Source organism: Parasteatoda tepidariorum, chromosome 6, assembly GCF_043381705.1.
Source record: "Parasteatoda tepidariorum isolate YZ-2023 chromosome 6, CAS_Ptep_4.0, whole genome shotgun sequence".
Lineage (NCBI taxonomy): Eukaryota > Metazoa > Arthropoda > Arachnida > Araneae > Theridiidae > Parasteatoda > Parasteatoda tepidariorum.
Genome location: NC_092209.1, coordinates 35,855,181 through 35,874,280, shown reverse-complemented (window position 1 = coordinate 35,874,280; position 19,100 = coordinate 35,855,181). Strand labels below are relative to the sequence as shown.

At 28.7% G+C, this 19,100-nt stretch overlaps 1 protein-coding gene across 1 annotated transcript; it reads right to left on the bottom strand.

The window, feature by feature from the left end:
• Positions 1–1,522: 1,522 nt before the first annotated feature.
• Positions 1,523–17,892, bottom strand: LOC139425901 (cytochrome P450 2J6-like). Its single transcript, XM_071182223.1, has 8 exons — positions 17,601–17,892; positions 14,014–14,135; positions 9,181–9,287; positions 7,596–7,903; positions 6,376–6,497; positions 4,495–4,750; positions 2,791–2,981; positions 1,523–1,788 (listed from the first exon to the last, which is right to left on the bottom strand). The coding sequence occupies exons 1-8, from the start codon at positions 17,843–17,845 to the stop codon at positions 1,610–1,612; spliced, it is 1,530 nt and encodes a 509-aa protein (XP_071038324.1). The 5' UTR covers positions 17,846–17,892; the 3' UTR covers positions 1,523–1,609.
• Between the last annotated feature and the right edge of the window lie 1,208 nt (positions 17,893–19,100).

Genomic DNA, 19,100 nt, shown 5'->3' with positions numbered 1-19,100 from the left:
GTTTTAGAAAAAGTATTCACTAGTATTTTATTTGTTCAATAGATGGCAGCATTAAATTGTGAATAATTTATTTGAAGAGAAGGTTTGCTCTTTTTTTCTTTTTTGCTCTTACAAAACAAAGTTTAATAGTTATTCCTTTATTCTTAAAAATTCTAACCAAAATTTATTTTTATCTTATTATTTTAAAATGTTTAAAAACTTAACTTTCAATTGCTTGAATTTCTTTTTAATTTTACACTATTTCAGCATTTATTTAGTTATAAGTAATTAACGAGATGGCAGCACTAAGGATTTCGTTAGAGACAGCATAATAGTCTGTTAGAATTTCTAACTATAAAACTTCCAAACTATATTAATTTATTTTTTATATAGAGCTGTTTTTTTTGCTTGAAATAACTGCTACGTCAGAACTGAACTTCATATGTGAATATTGTTCTAAACAAAAAAAATATATTTTAACACCAAAAAAGTGTTCTTTTGAAGCACAAAATAGTTTCTTACGAAAACCTTACACTTCTCTCGAGCCAATGATAAATTACATATTATGACGATGATATATTTTAATATTATGACGATGATATATTAGTTTTCCTAACTCAAGAAAGCACATTCATAAGTTATAATCGATAAGGGTATAACATATAGCATATATGAAAATGGTTAATAATATTCCAAACACTAATCGGAATAACTATACCAATAAAGATTTATATTATACTCAAAAGAGTTTCTCCAATAATTAATTTCTTTTTAGATGATAATAACTTATTACAAAATACGTCTACAATGACAAGCGTGAAAGATTAGAGGAAATTAATTTAAGCCATGCACTCTCTGATATTTTAAACCAGGTCATTTTTTTTAAATCGTTACATCAGATTTAATGGTACACGTATCGCAATAGATTATACTGCTCTTCACTTAAATAATCGAAAGATTTTGCCCTTCTCTCCATTTGTTTAATTTTTCCCTTTCATTCCACGAGATAAACATTACGCTAATGTTAAGTGATCGGTAAAGAAGAAGCTAATTGGACAAAGAGGAGTACAAAATCTATCAAATACTGCACACTCACGGTAACTGAAACAAATACAGTTATAAACTAAGTCTGACATGAGGGAAGAATAAAAAATCCCAGCGTGCTTCAGAATCATAGGATTCATGTACAGTTTGTCTGAAGTAAGAACTCCCCTAGTCATTCGTCGAGACTCGTGGCGGTGACTATGGTAACGAGGTATAACTATTTCAAGTAGGGGTGTGGGTCATTGTTTAGGACAGGTTTTGGCTCGGGTAGGCGATGGAAAGGGAATCTTTTTCTTCGGTCTACTGTATTTGCCCTAGAGTGAAGAGAAGCTACCCTCCCTGAAATGCGTCATTCTTGTTTCCATAGCAGCGGACGGCTTCAGACTTTGTGACGGGGGGAGTTCTTATCGTAGGCGAACTATAAGATATTTAATTGAGATGAAATTAGTTATTTATGTAGGAAAATTGGAATACATCGTAAATTTCAAAAGAATTTCTCTTTGCCAAACAATAAAAAAAAATATTTTATTATTATTAATAACAATGCAGTACACAGTTTTTGTATTTTTTTTTTTCACCTGCAACGTTATTTTCTTTCTTTAAAACATAAGTTCTGGGGCATTAGTTTTGTAACAAGACCATTCCTTATATTGTAATGAGCCTTAGCACCATCAGGTAAAGAAATTTCAAACTTTCTTATAATTTCTGTAAAATATCCTAAAATTTCTCTCCAAGCAATCTTTTCACCAGGACAGTTCCTTCGTCCTACATATAGAAAATAAAAATGAAATTATTCTAAAAATTTCTAATAAAATATAAATATTTGTAGTGTTTAAAAATCACAGACTTTTTTGGCTATATTAAAATCTATAATCAGATGTAACATTTGTATCAAGTAAAAAAAGGTATTTAATTCCTTTTTCCTCGCTTAACCATGCAAAATTTTAAATTACAGGTGTCCCAAGTTTACGCAAGCTTCGAATTTTATGCTTTTCGTGCACTAAAATGTCACAAATTAAAGACGGCAGCACAACTGGTAGTTCAAAGGCCATTAAAAATGGAGCATTATGCAAGAGAGCAACATCTATTCATTGTTGAGCAATATTCTTATCCAAGTTAAATAATTCCCTAGTTGTGTTGTCATTTTGACAATCAGAATTTGCAGCCCAGATTATTAAATTTAACTTCATATGATTTTTTTGTGAATTTTTTTTTCTTTTTTGTCGTTTATGCAAACAAGCATGTAGCTATCCAATGTGTAAAAGAGGAAATTGAGGGCAGTTTCAATGAAATTCAAGCACAATTATGAAGAACAGTTAATGAAAATTTTGACCAAAGGACACCATTGTGAAAGCGAAACTGCAGAAGCAATGTAAGCATAGCTCTATTACGTTGTTACCCTTACTCTACATACTCTTAAATGTATGGGTATATTATTCCATACATAACCTTAGACTGTAAACTTAAGAATAAATAATAAATCACAATTTTTTTCCTCTTAAAACCTGTTCTGTCAAAAGGATGGTTTGCTTGGATTTTGGGACACTCTGTACTGCGACTTTTTTCATTCAACCTGTCGATGGCTGAGAAGTAGGTAACTCGTTATAGTTAGGTAACTCGTAATAGTTAAGTAACTCGTAATAGTTAGGTAACTCGTTAGACCAAACTTAACAAAGTACATTTTTATAAAGTTTGTTTATATAAAATTCTTTCTTGATTTAGAATTTTGAAAAATTACCTGCAATGCTGTAAAAAAGTACAACTTACCCATACTAAATGGCGCATACTGAGCTATTTTTCCACTGAGTTCTGCACCATTATTAGATAAGAACCGCTCCGGATTAAATCGATCTGGCTCTTCCCAATAGTTGGGATCATTATGAATTCCCCATAGGTTGGCCGCTATTTCTGCACCTTTTGGAAGTGTATAACCTTTTACTGAGATTTCTTGATTGAGTCTATTCATTGTAAAGGAATAAAGTTACATTAGAAATAGTTTACAAAGTTGAAAATTAATTTTGTTGAAAAATGTAATACCTTTAAATTCTGAACCAGATAAATTTTCGGATTAAATTACTGAAAAAACTTTATCATTTCTTGCAAACATCTGCTATATTTATAAAATCTTCTTTTACATAGTTTGTAAAAAAGCGAATTCGTCATTTATTTTTACTTAATAGTTTTTCTATTTCCTTTTAACCAATTTCAATTTTGTTATTAAAATAACTTCTAAAAGGAATTGTATCACTTTAGAAAAATAAATAATCGTAAATATATTGCTTTTTAATTGACAAATTTAAAATAGCATTTACTTATTAATTTTTGTGAAAAAATACTTTGCCTATAAAGTTTAAATCAGTAATTATTTTTCTATTTCAAAGCCAGTAATTACAAACGTACATTTAAAAAAAATCAGTAAATAATTTTGTAATTTTGTAAACAGTTTCAAATGCAATTATTTTTAATATAATATACGTAAATACGTGTGCACAATAATTACTTAAAAGAGTTTCAATAAAATTTTGTAGTTAAAGAAACACATTAATAAAGCTCTTTATAACGAATCTCAAAATTTATTTTGTATATTGACCTAATTTTAGCGTTGCATGTTTATTTATTAAATCTCAATTTGAATTTTATGCAATTAAAATATATCTTATATTGGCCTACACACTGTTGGAATTTTTATTCCAAAATAACCTAAAAAAATATCTAAATTTGAAGAAAAAAAATAACTTTATTATAAGTATTCTTTTTCCAAAAAATTAAATGTAATGAAATGTTACATATGAAATATAAATTATATGTTCTAAGTTATTTCACCTTCCAAAACCTTTTTATTTCATTTTATGAAAGAATTCTTTCAGAAAGAATGTTTATAGAAGAAAAGTATATAAGATAGCATTTAAAAATAGCAGTTATTAAAAAATCTTCATTTCATATTTACTCTTTCTCTAAAACTGCTCAGCATTAATTTTTCTTTCAAATATTGTTATGCAAAAATATTCTGTATATAAGCGAGTTTAAAAGTTCTATAAACTTTATCAATTGGATTTTATTTTTGTCTTCATCTGTGTTTTAAAAGAAGACACTGGTCGTCGTAATCGATACATTTTTTATCTAAATTTAGAATAAAGTACATGAAAGAAAATAGTTTTCATTTTTTCAACATTTATTCTCTTGAAGTATTCCTTTTTTTTAAATATTTCAATAATTCTTTCAAAGAAATTTTATCAACATTTTTATTTTTATTTTCAACAATTCGTTCAAAAAAAAATTTTGAAGTATTCCTTTTTTTAAAAATATTTCAATAATTCTTTCAAAGGAATCTTTCAAAAAAATTAATTCTTTAAAAAAAAACTAAACCTAGATATAAAAGAATAATTAACTTTAAAAAATATTTTTAAATGGATTTCAGGAAAAATTTCATCTTCTTTTAACTAAAGAAATCTCGCCTGAAAAAAAACTCACTTTCTTGTAGTACTAATTGGCACAATGCTTGACACTCTCTGCGCTTCCAACAATACTGCAAAAGTATAGGGAATCTCATCTCTTTCTCCGTATTTTGCTTTACCTTCCTTCCCTAAAACGTCCATTATTTCAGAATGAACCTTTCCTTGAATATCCTTATGATCAGCCATGAGTCTCAGCAGCCATAGCAAAGAACTATGTATAGTGTCACTTGCACCCAAAAATAAAATGCTTAAGTTTCCTTCCAGCATAAACTCTAGATAAATAAGAAAGAAATATTCAAACGAATGTTTACCATCTCTTGTGGTGTTAATGTTTAAAAGTCTAGTTTTATAAACATTTTAGTTTATGAAAGACATATTTATTTATGTATATTTTATATTTAACTCAGATTTCATGCTTAGCGATTACTACATTATATGAAATAGTTATATATAAAGAATATTTAAGATGTAATGAAAGCATCTACAATTTGTCCGGCATCGGAACAAAGTTAAGTACATTTTGTACAAACTTAATTTATTTGTGTGTCTTATTCGATGACACAAATTACAATAGTCGAGAAATTGCAAAAATTTTGATTATGGTGTTCTTGATATTTGGTGTTCTTCTTTCGTATTTATTTGTATATTTTGTTCCACACTAAAAATGACAATAATCACCAAAATGTAAAAGCTTTGATTATGGTGTTCTTTTTTATGTATTAAAAATAGGCTCATTATGTTTTGTGCATTCATTGCAATAGTTGATGGTTGATTAAACACGTTTGGAAAAAGCATAATTTGTAATGTCTAAGGCAAAATTTTCTTAATTTTGTTCACTTAAATTAAACTCCATGAAGTCAGCAAGAAAATTGCTTCATAGAAATTTTATCCTAAAAAACAAATAAAGCTCACTGTACCACCAATTATTCAAAGTGATTGTATTTTTCACGGCTGACGCATTTATTAGCTAAAATATTTTACCAAAACACTTTAGCTATCCAAATGCTCTGAAAAAATGAAGAAAAATATTAACAGAATTAAAATCATTAAAAAAACACACTAAAATATCCCGGATCAAATTAAGGTAAAAAAATACGGGCAGTCGCGGTGCCGCCACTTTTTACCGTAAAATCTATATTTACTGAAACATGTTGCAGAATAAAAAATATGATATACCGTAATTTTAACAATAATAGCTACGGTAAAATCACTGAATCACTATAATTAAATAAATATTACTGTAAAAATTACGATGTAATATTTTATGGTAAAAATAGATTTTATGGATGATGCACCCAAAGTGGCGCTGATTTAATAAGTAATTTGATCCGAAATTTTTTGCGGTGCACTTTATTAAAAAAAAATAATGCTAACAGAGAAACGAAGTGATAGATTTGCTTTAGATCTCTTTACTATTTTTCCAAAGACTCAAGCGTCGATTAACATGAATTATAATTCATTTTACTCAAAATTTATTTAAATGTATAATTTTAAAAATACACAAAAATCAGTTTTAAAGGGAACGACAACTATAATGAAATAAATATTACTGTAAAAATTACGGTATAATATTTAATAGAAAAAATGGTTTTTACGGAAGAGGCACCGAATATGACGGTATTTCATACCAAAATTTAATCTGGAATTTTTTACATTGCTCTTTAGAAAAAAAAGTAATACTTGCAAAAATAATAAGTGCTATATTTGCTTTAGATTTCTACTATTTTGCTAAAAACTTCAGAGTAGCTAAACATGAATTATAACTTTTTCTGATTCAAATTTATTTAAATGTATAATCATATAAAATTTATATTATTACCAAATGCATCAAATATAAAATGTATATAGAATCACAAAAAAAAGAGGTTAAAAGGAAACGATTACACAAAATAGGTACCTGAAAAGAAATGCTCCGTGTTATCTGTTTTCGCCATGGACTCGATTTTCTTCAAGTAGGAATTAATAAAATCTTGAAGACCATCTGCATCAGTGGAAGATTTATGGCGAGCAATTTCTTCTCTGAAAGTTAGAATAATTTTTCTTAAAATAAAACACGAATTAACTTATCGAAATGCAGCATAATATATAATGAAAGGGGAAAATAGGAAATAACGAGACACGAAATGAATAAAATGTTTTTAGAGATTACCTACAAAAGTTAGACGCAAAAGTTTGTTGATTAATATTTTCATTTTAAAAAATTTATTTTAGACAGATATGTATTATAATTTTTATTTTTATCATTTTGAAAAATAATATTTTTAGGAGTTTACCAAGTAATGTGATACTGTTTTATGATTATTCTTTTTTCCCAAAAAATTAAGTGCAATTAAATGTTACATATAAAGTGCAAATTATATGTTCTACGTAAATTTCACTCTCCAAACATTTTTATTTCATTTTATTAAAAAAAAACTTCAATACAAAGAATATTTCCTGAGGGAAAGCTTATAAGATAGCATTTAAAAATGGTTAATGCAAAAGGTTATTTATTTTGTATTTGCTGCTTCTCTAAAACTGTCCAAAAAAAATTTTTTTTTAATATTATTTTGCAAAACTATTCTGTATATCAGCAAATTTAAAAATTCCACTAAGCCAGCTTCGTAAACTTTGTCCAGTGAGTTTTAAATTCACTTTCATTAATGACAAAGTATGAGCTGCGATGGCTCAGTGATTATGACACTGAACTGTCATTGTGATAGACCGGGGTTCAATTCCCTGTGTCAGCTTGAAACCCGACCAGCTTCAGATGAATGGGTACCAGCTTTTCTGGAAAGTAAAGGCCTGTGCGCAGTACTGACCACATAGACGAAAGCAAGGTCATGAGATTGTAGAGCCTTTACCTTCATGACCCCCTGACCACCAACGGACTGTTATGAGAATGCTTTACTTTCATCTTTTGATGTTAAAGGGTAACTTGTAACAGTTTTTCTTAAAATGGTGAACAAAAACAATGCTTCAATCCTTAGAAGAATTCATATTTGTTAAACTTCAAGTAAATATTTTTAAAAAATAGAAATTCTTTTAATTAAATATTCCGATTAAAACCACATATCAGAAATAGTTAATATCAGAAATAGTTTAATTTTAAGAACAATTTACAATTAAATTAGTTACCTAACGAACATTCCAAACTTTTTAACGGTTTCAGCTGCTTTGTCATATCCAAAAAGTCTGAAGAACTCTAAATATTTTCTTAGACCAGGAATAATACTTGCAGGTTCGGAAGGGCTCAAATATGCAAATGCTGTTTCCATAAATTCTAAGGCAAGCTCTATTTTTTCTGCTTCTTTTTCCTTATTTAGTCTACGGCCAATCAACAAAGACAATATATTAGAAGCTACAGAGATGGCTAAAGGTTTAGAAATATCAACTGGCTTTCCTCCGGTTTTTGATAATTCATCCTTGAAACTTTCAACTTCATCCTACCAAAGTAATTATATGATTTAAAATAATGCGTAATTTTTTATGCATAAAATATGTGGCTGCACATTTCAAACATTTTTAAAAAGCACATTACAAATTTAGATTTTTTTCAGCTTAAAATGATTTTTACTACCCCATAGCAGTTTTCTTTCGCTACAAAAATTTAAAGATTGGATTTTATGGAAAAAAATGCAACAATAAATTATAATATTTTTTTATTTTGTTGTTGTTTATCTCCCACATAGTCTGACTCCATCAGACCAGATCTAAGAATCCGTTGGCATTCAAAAAATCATAAACAAGAGGAGATGCGTGAATTCCATACAATCAAAGCAGTCCAAAATCTCCAAATGTCCAGATAAGTTACAAACAGTCCAAAATATGTTCAGGTGAAGCCTGGTGCGCACTTGTGGCCAAAAGAGTATGTTTTTATACCCTCAGAAAAGTGTAAACTCTTTAAGTGGCCACTGGCGAGGTGCGAGATGGTGGTTCAGATTTTCCTACTATAAGAAAGGGTCAAGGCTAAGCCTGGTCTACTACCCCGGTACCAGTGGTAGGTAGGAGGTATCATTTTGTTTCAGAAAAGTTTAAGATATGATAGATTTATGGAAGAAGCGGGGGAGAGACTTCAGCCTGCTTTTGGAAGACTATATGTTAAGTCATTTTCATGGAAATTCAAGTGGGAAGGAATTCATTGTAGTATATGTATATTATGCTGAGGGAAAATGTGTTTTAATTTATGTGTTTTAAGTCTTGTCCCCTATGTGGTCCAGTTATTATGATGTTGCATTGAGCTGCGACTAACATTCAGTTTATCGTAATTATATTTCCTCAGAATAACCAGTCACAAGACTCTTATCTGTAGCAAGAAGTTCACTTCTGAAAACAGAATAGAAGTCTGGGATACGTTGACATAGAGAAACTGTATCTTAAATCTGTTGTTTTTTATTCTAACTTAGAGAAATACAGGCTCATTACAATAACTTTTTAAATAGATAAACATCCTTTAGTTTATGCTTTTAATTTTATAACTTGTAAATTAAACTTTATGTTAGATTTAAATATCAAACTTAAAAAAAGATTTGAAAAAAATTCTTTTTTCCAGAAATTGCATTTATTGCATAAATTATAATGTAACTTTTAATTATTATTTACTATAATTATTAAATTTTATTACCTATTGTTGAAATAAAATTTTTCCAGAAGCATTTAAATTTCTGAAATCATTACTTAGTAAACTAAAGTTAGTACTTCGTAAAACAGAAATTGAAAATACCGTAATTAAATCTTCCCAAGATTGTCTTCCAAGACCTAAGTCACGTGCCGCAGAGAGGCAAAATCTCCGTTGTTCGATCCATTTATTTCCATTTTCAACTTGAAATCCTAACGAATACAAATATTGAAAACATTTCAACCAGTAACAACATTTAGTAAACCAGTAACAACAATTATAAACCAAGTAACAACAAGTAAACAGTAAAAACAATTTGAAATAAAAGTATCTATTTCTGCTTTTTTTCAATAAGTATTATATTTTTAAGTAGTATTAAAACATAATTGACCAAAGTATTGTCAAATAAAATTTTTTAATTAATTAATTTTTATATTCCAATACCACAACACTGCCACTAAGTGTTAATAATATGAAGGTGAGCAGTTCTAACCAAAACGGCCGTCAGAATTGTTTATTTGCTTCTGCGTATTATTTTCAATAAGTATTAGATTTTTAATCAGTATTAAAACGTAATCAATTAAAGTGTCATCAAATAAAAATATTTAATGAACTAATTTTTTTTAAATAAATTTTTACAGTTTTCGTCAAATTTGAATAGAAACGAAACCTAAATATTACCAATATTAAAACTTATTTAGCTTAGTTTTGTTGTTTATGTTGCTTTAAGTAAGTAATCGTTAACAAACTTTATCTTTATTCATTATCAAGTGATAAACAATCGCATTTTATCATAAAAAAATCAAGATACTTGTAGCAAATACAATATTTTTTTTATCTCAAAACAAAGTTCAATTAAATTTTATGATTAATTTCATAACACAAAAGATAAATATCAAAAACTATTTCAGATTCTTGTCGGCGCTTTTCATGACTAATACTTGTATTCGTCTATAAACTATTTATTTATCTCGTATTTAAGGATATTTCTATTCTGATTATAACAATGTTTACTACGCATTTGTTGAAGTTATCTTCAACTTTTTAATTAGCATTATACCGTTTACGTTTTAGTCATTTTAACTATTTAATTGCGATATTTTATGGTATGTTAATTGTCGAGTTTAGTGGAAGAACCGGCTAACTGACATTTTAGTGAATTTGAGTAAATGAGACTAAAAAGTTTATACGTTCCGCCTTTTTGTTTTTTCGTTAAATTTTTATATTTTTTATGTGTTTGTTAAGACATATTTCACAACAATTTTGAGGGTGCATTTATTTGATTCTAACTGTTTTATAAAGGAAGAATTTAATGATTTTTCTGCCTAGCATTTGCTTGTTTTCCGGACGATTTTTAATATTTTTCATGAAAAATAATTTCATTTGAATAGATAAAATAAATATACATATATTTATTTATCATAGAATAAAATTTTAGAAAAAAGTTCATAGAATAAAATTTTAGCAACCTTAATTTGAGACAAACTGGCCTTGTTAGTCCACCGATCAAAAATGATTCAGAGCAACCTGAGCTCAACTTTTGAGAAGTAGATGTGTCGTTTCAATTGGCAAGCATTCGGTAATTTTTAATTTCAAAAATGTATTATTTAAAATAGCGCTTATTATGGTCAAAATGTTACGAAATTTTGTTACAGGTATTTCTGAAATTAAATATAAAAGCATTTTTTCTAGATTTAATACAGGAAATGTCTAAGTATAGTTGTTGAAATACAAATTATTTTCAACTTTTCATTAAAAATTTCCAGTTTCATGCAAAAATTGCACATAATTAATAAAAATGTTTATGAAACAGTTTTGAGTTTTTTTTTCTATCGTGGTAAACTACGAGTTCATGATTAGTTTCGCGATTCTCATTTTTCATAATGTAGATTAACACTTCATGAATTTCCGCGGTTGAACACCTACAGTAAATATGCAGTTTGTTTGGTTTTTTTTTTCGTTTTTTTTTTCTCTTTTTCAATTTCTTAACCCTGAATATGGAAGACACATGTTTAAGGAACAAGATCACATTCGCCTTCAATAAGAATTCTTTAAAACGAAACTATTTAGAATTTCCTCAATATGGTGAAATCCAGAAAAACCTCTCGTGGTTAGCCGAATGCCAATGAAGCTCTGATATGTCTCTACCAAAGTGCAGTTTGTATCAACACTGTAATCTCTGCTGGTAGGGAACAAAATAAAGTTTAACTATCTATCTCTGTGATTCGTTCAAATGCAGATTTAATGTGTCTCCGCTGAGCTATGCCGATTTTTATGAAAAAGATGCCATTAGTTTTGTCAAACATATGAGTACGCTTATTTTGGATTTAACTCTTAAGATTTTAAGCAAGTGCACTTATCTTAAAGATTGTTAATGAGCCCCTTCTTATTTACAGTTTAAAATTAATTATCCGAAAAATAGAAAAATGTTTGGTAATAGGTAATATGTTTTTTTCTTTTTTTTTATCGTGTCCATGGACAATTGAATGGCCTCTTGTGCCTTCAAAATAGCATCCGTAAGCTCCAATACATCATTACTGTAAAGGATCTCACGAAGTTCTGGAGCCAGTGGCACCATACCCAGTTGTAAAACATATGGGGTAAAGGCTGGGCACTCGAGAATGTGATCCGGGAAAAGTTGGACATCGGTGCAGTTCTTGCAGGGAATATAAGTTCTTATTTCGTCGGGAAGAATTTTCATCCCTTTAAAGTGGTTTGTTCTTAGTCTAGTAATTGTTGATGTTAAGATTCGGGAACAATTAAAGTCAGTAATGAGGGGTTTCCTGAAGGAATGGGGCAGAAGTCTGTGTCTTGCAACTGCATTTGCGTCTGCAAGCGTGATGGTGGTACAAGGTTGGTCGTCACCTCTGCCTTTCTTAGCCAAGGAGTCCGCCTACTCGTTACCCTCAAGGCAATGTGTTAATATGTTATATGTTTATGGATAATAAGTTAATTTAGTGCTGTTTTAAGATGTACTATATATAAATATACGCATCACGATATCAGTACTAGGGAAACAGATTTTTTGCAGCCTACACCGAATGGAATACGTATCGGAGAAAAATGCTAATTATGGTAACATTTGACTATCAAAAGTTGGTCTGCAGCAATAGAATTATGCCAAATACTGAACATTGTTAATATTCCTTTTGAGAGGACGAACTACTAAACACATGTTTTGCTTATTCCAATAATGTAAAGTCATGAAAAAAAGCAGCATATAACAATAAATAAATAAAAAAAATCTGGTATTTTAAGTTATTTAGTTAATTGTGTCCGTATATCTCTTTCAATTTTGTGCATGATTTTGTAATGTTGTTCATCACCAATTTATTGATTATTAAATTTCATTTGAAAGCGAAAACGAGTATTCAGCTAGTAACAATAATTAATAAACTGAATAAAGTTGTCTAAGCACTGAATACTGTTTCTTTTCAACGCGATTTTGCTTGGAAAAAAAAATTTCATTCTTTACCAAAGCAGTATGCTTGAAACACAAACTAATGCAAACCAGAAACAAAAAATTTTTATAATAAAGCTGTTTAAGGGTTAGTTTTCTTGTCTTTTCTAGTTATTGATTCGTAAAAAAATATTAATTCCTCTTTTCAATTTTTTCATTTTCACCAATTTTGTTTCCTTCCCTCGCCTTAGCGGTCGATTCCAAGTGATTTTCCATTTTCTAGGGTCGTTTATTGAATATTTGTCGCCAAATCACTTAACCGGTTTTTCCATCCAATAAATACTCAAATAATGTCACAGATCCGGTTCTTCCACTGAGTATCTTTGAAATGAATAGATTTAGAAATATAAATGAACGTTAAAATGAGATAAGAATAATGACTTTCTATAACAACTAACAATTAAAACCAAATAACTATTCACTAATTAATAAAATAGGAGCTTTCACTGAAAAATGTCAATTTTTTAAAAAATGTCACTTGGCTAGTTCTTCCACTAAGATCTTTAATTGCTTGACGATGAACCAATGTGGTTTAAAAATTTCAAGCTAAGTCAAAATATGTAGGAAGTAACATTATTGATTTAAATTTATTTATGATTTTGATAATTATTTTACTTATTTATGTTCTATTTTAGACTTTTGTAATTTTCATATTCAACCTCTCTCGTAAATGTTCCGGTAAAATAAATTTATAAAGTTTTTTTTTTTTTTGCGAGAGAGAGTGACCAAAAATTGATGAAGTAAATATGTCACATAAAATTCTATTTCAATTTTGAACGTAGCTAATTAGTCATATAAACAGAGCAGTATTGTTTAAAATATCAATTCATGCTTAGAAAATTGAAATGGATTCTTAAATTTATCCCATCGGAATTGTTGATTGTACCTTCGGGAGAGGGAGGTTAGATAACTGCAAACAATCAAACTAAAATATATTCTATTCATTTACAAGTAAGTGAATAATTCCTTATACTAAAAAAAAGAAAAGGAAAATTTGTGAAAATCGTGAGAGTTAAGTGAGCGATGTCGAACGTAGAGCTCTAAAAATGAAACAAATATTTTGCATCCAACTTCATATTTATATTGCAAAGCAATGAGAGGCCTTTTTTTTATCTTTTTGAAAAGTTAACTGCATTTACAAATTATATGATTCAAAAAGCAGTCAGTTATCAATAGTCTTATTCTTTGAAATTACATATGAAAACCTCTTTTTACGTTAGACCATAAATTATTCATTCAAAATCCATCAACCTAGTTCAAAAAAGCAAGAGCAGAATACGAAATTTATTTTCCTTACAATGCTTTATTATTTACGTTTAGATTCTTTATCATCCCCAGAAATGTATAAATAAAAAGTATTACATTTTTTTCAATTAATTAGCAATCTATATTCAAGAATCCGTAAATATTACAAAATAACATTAACATCACAAACACAAATGCATGCGACGATTCTCAGTGATTTTTTTTCTACTTACCGATACAGGGTAAAGAATCAAATTGTTCTTGTGCTCTGTCTAGAGCTGCAGGATGAGATAGTACTTCCTTGGCGATGTTGTAATCATTTATTATTATTGTATATTTATTTCCGAAATATAAACTGAAAATAGAAATGCACACAATCAGGAAAATGCATTAAAATAGCAAAATATAAGGATATTATAAAAACTTTTTTAAAAGATGAACATTTTACAGCTGATTAAGCGCGTGAATTTGGCAAGATTTTGTATGCACTCTCTGCGAATGATATCTACCGATTAACTGGTTTCAGAAACACATCGAACATGATATTGCCGATTTTATTTATCCCATGAATTGCATGAGTCATTATATATCACTAACTACATTGTGTGAAATTTTATGTATCAAACCTTTAATATAACACAATTAAGCCCTCATCACGTATAGTTCATTAAAAAACCTGAAGAAATTTGATCATGCTTTTATAGGGTCAAGTGGGGTAATTATGACAGTGAGGTTATTATAACCAGCGCCATTTTTAAAAATTTCGTCCAGAATAAAAATGTGTATATTTTGTTTGATGAACCTTAAAATAATTGTTAGATAAAAATATTGAGCTAATTTTGTAATTATTTTGTATAAGAATGCAAATTTTTGAAAAGCTGGTACGGCACACGTTGATTTAAAATGGTTTTAACTCTCAAAGGAAATTTTAGTGGTAAGGGCTAAAAAAGGTTTATAATTAAGCCCATGGTGTTTATTTATACTTTTGATCATAATATTCTGTCTAGATTAAATATTATTATTTAAAAGTATATGGCAAAAAAATCCATTTTAATGGGATAATTATGACCATGCTTAATGTTAACTTAAATTTTACTGCTGTTCACTTGCCGACCGGCCTCTGTAACTGGCCTTGCGTCAGAAAGGTTCTGGGTTCGAATACCGGGAAAGACATGGATGTTCTTTCATTCTCTGTACTATTTGTTCTTACTGTTGGAGAAACGTTGACCCAACTAATATGGTGCCCATGAAAGAGTGGCCAACAAATCTGCCCTTCAGATGCCTGTATGGCAAAAGGTACTTCTCCAGGTGGGCATTGGAAAAAAAGTGCTGTTCCGTTGCGGAAAAATGAATAGGATATACATTAAAAAAGTTTCATCCTTTTAACTCTTAAAAAAATCTGTGGGAATCTCTTACGGTGATAAAAAAAAAAGAAACAGAGGCATCGAAAAGCTAAAAGAAAATATAACAAACCAAGAAAGATAACAAGATGGAAGATATCAAGAAAGATGACAAGAGCAAGAAAATTAAAATTTTCCTATATGATCCGAATTACCCAAAATATTTAGTTCTTGAGATTTTTGGTGGGGAAGTTATGATCACTTCTTTAAAAGCTTACATTCCTACCTTCTTTTCCCTAAACCCACCATAAATCATCAGAACATTTAACTTAATTTTAAAACGATATAAAGGAGTTCAAAATTAAAAGAGGTCCTAATTAGCCCAACTGACCATATCTGTTTTTGGAAGGAGAATGACAAAATTGTGCTCACCAATTATATTCCAGTAGATGATAACTCTCGGCTAACTGTCTTTAGAAAGAAATTAAATGATATTTTGTCGCCTTTATCAAATAAATAGATTACATGAATTATGGAGAAAAACTATGCATGAGTTATAGAATGCAAAATTTTATGTTAACACACTTTAATACAATTACGATCTTTTAACGTATAATTGATTAGGAAATATTAGAGAAGTTTGAGTTTGATCTCGTTTTTATGGTTATGGCGCAAATAAAGACTATATTATGCTTGTGCTGCTGATTCACGTCAGGCAAATAACTGCCGATTATTACTAGCTAGAAGAAAAATACTAATCATAATATTATACAGTTATTCTTCTTATCAGATCGACAGAAACACCTGGAATAAATTTATGAAGCCATGAGAACCACTCTCAGACTGAAGTATAACTGGCTCTTCTGTAAGTCAATAAATTTCGAGGTATAGGCTGTCCTGACTGAAATAGCATTTCGGACCAAGAATAATATTATCGATTGTAATACTCACATAAAGTACATGAATTATAAAGAATAACATATATGTTTAAGATTTTCATGAGTATGCTTTTAATCAAACGCGAATGCGACTTTGCTGCAGAATTCATGTAAAAAAATTGACCATTTGAAAATAATTAGTCTTCGTTTATATTTCATTTGCAATCGCAATTGTTGTGGCTTAGTTAAAAATTGTAATAGAAAAACCATTTTATCATGAAAACAATTATATTAGTATTATTCAATATTTTTAAAAGTCATTCAATATTATAAAAGTTACTATTGACTTAAACATTTAAAAAAGTATTCACTAGATTTATCTATTTTGATAACATGCACGTATAAAGACAAGATTAATTCAGTGTAGTTTGTATGTTTTCAAGATGTTTGAATGAATTCAATAAAATCTGTATTTTTTAACGTCAGTTTTAAGCTCAGAGAGTAAGATCATTCCATGCAGATTTTAAAAAATATGCATATATTAGGGATTTTTTACCCAGCTTACTACTGCTCATCATCCCCTCTGATTGCTTCATTTTTGTTTAGTGACAATAAACGTATTTATGACTCATACTTAAAAATAATTCAATTATTACTAGTGATAATTGTTATAAATGACTTCCCTTAATATCAGACAAGGCCCATCTAACATCTCATTTTACACTAGCATAACGGATTTGACACTTTTATTCCAAAGTATAAATAAGTCTTTTAATTTGAAACATTTTATAACAAGATTAGCATATTATTTATAAATAATAAAAAAAAAGTTAGAACCCAGATAAAAGTACAAGGTTGATTTCAACGTCAACAACAACCTTTACCACAAAGCCCAACAATATTTATAAATGTCTAGCAAATGAACCATACAAGCTTTAAACAATATTAAATTTTACTATGTTAGTTTCCAAGCTATGAGATTTGCAATAAGCTCGTATAAACAACCCTTTTATATCGATATCGACCTTTACAAAACAAGGCTAGGAGAAAGCTTCTGAAATCGACGATGAATCATCATTCGCAAATCAAGATTAGAAAGTGTTCTCAAACCGAGAATGAATTCACCTTCTCAAGGTTTATTTTAGATTTCATGACCATCACTGAAATTTATACTTCCTTTAACACTTTAAACGTGCAAGTAGAACTACTTATCAAGTTAAATAATTTGATTATTAGGTCAAATTATCACAAATAAAATGTCGAATTTTAGAGCCTGCCCAAAGCTGAAGTAAAAAAAAAGGCTAAAGCAAGGTATACAGTAAAAGATTTAAAAAAATTGAGAATTTTTTGTAAAGTTTTCTTTCGATTTTTAAGGAAACAAGCTTGACATACTGAGATTTTTACTAAATTTAAAAAAGGATTAATTAATCAACCTCTTTCTCAATCTTTGCAAACCAAATAAAAATTTAAATACAACATTTACCGTAAGGTTGCCTGCTATCTGAGAATTTATAGTGCCATATTTCAGAAAAAGATAATATTAAACTATAAAACATAAAACATTAAAAATTTACATAATTATGAAACAAATAAAATTTTTACCTCATTATATCTCCATACTTTTTCTTCATTTTCCATAACGTTTTATGTGGTTCAGCACCCAAAAAGGGTAAATAACCAACTAAGGGTAATCCTAATGGACCGGGTGGTTTATTTTTCGATTGGAATTTTCTGTATGTCCTTAGACCAATCAATCCAATACATAATGCAAGTGTAGAGAGTAATAATTGAGTTACAGAAATATTAAATAATAATTCTTTAGAATGGAGTAAATTTTCGAGCGCCATTTCCAACAATGTAGTTTTTTTTTTCTCCAAATCGTTGATTATATTCTGAGCTTATCTATCCTGATTTTTATTCAATAACTGAGAATAATAATTAAACTGCGATAACTTATCAGAGCATTTCTTACAACAGATTTCTTTTGGCAAAACCAATGAAATTACTTGCTACATATGTCATGACTAAACAACTGACATCAGACATAAGGTTTTCCCAGTTTTAAGTTACATTGTTTCTTTCATGTTAATGCTTAATCTCCCATAGTATTATTGCAAGTTGAATAATATAATTGCTTTATCTATTTGGGATGATTCATATTCATTTAACTTAATAATTTCATTGCTGAAATAATTTATTTGAACAATTTTGAGTCTTTATTTTTCAGGGTATTAAGTTATTAATTCTTCTGAATTTCACATATTCATAAATTCAATGTTTATTTGATTAATTGGTATTAATTTAATTTCATTAGTACTTTTATTATTTGATTGTTTTGATAAATTTTGATTAATTATTTCACAGAAGTAAACAAATTTTTCTCATATATTTATTATTAGTTAACTTTAAATTTTTTATTGTTATTATATTTATTAACTTTTAATTATTTGTAATGGGCAGAAAGTTTCTCGTTGCTGACGTAAGTACCCATTATTTAAAGAAAAAACATTATTCAACTTCTCCATTATATGTGTCACTTTGTATATCTTCTAAATTTGTATCATCACGCTTTGATGTCGATTCTTTCGACATTGTACGGGGACCTACATGATAAATAGTATATGAGGACCTACAGGTCCCTTATATCCTTGTTATTACGACAATTTGGCTTATTTAAATTATTCTAGAACATCCTTGAATGTCTACATCAATGATAGAACATATACATAAATCCACGACAAATTTCAAGCCAAATAGTCTTGTCTTGTTAGCCACTCAAAGCTCCAAATTAATTTGTTTTAGTTTTCGTGTATTTTTTGGCACGTTTGACTTCGACCTGTGTCATTCCCTTTTCTTTTGTGAATTTTGTATTATGATTCTCATGTAACTGAAGTTGAAACACCAATAGTTTAAAATCGAAAACAAATTTTATCGTTTAGATATTGTGGTGGAGTCTATTATTTATTAGAGAAATCGACATTTATAAAACCTTGATTTGACCACTTATCCTGGAGTATTGAACACTCTTTTAAAGCAGTGGGAGGTAAACTGTTAGTTTTCAAGAGAAAAGTCTCAAGATAAATTTATAGTGCTGAAAACAAA

Coding starts and splice junctions, on each gene's coding strand:
- LOC139425901 (XM_071182223.1), bottom strand. CDS start 17,845: ATGGCGCTCGAAAATTTACTCCATTCTAAAGAATTATTATTTAATATT. Junction 4,751..6,375: donor CACGGAGCATTTCTTTTCAG/GTACCTATTTTG, acceptor TTATTTATCTAG/AGTTTATGCTGGAAGGAAAC. Junction 2,982..4,494: donor CCAATTAGTACTACAAGAAA/GTGAGTTTTTTT, acceptor TACAATGAATAG/ACTCAATCAAGAAATCTCAG.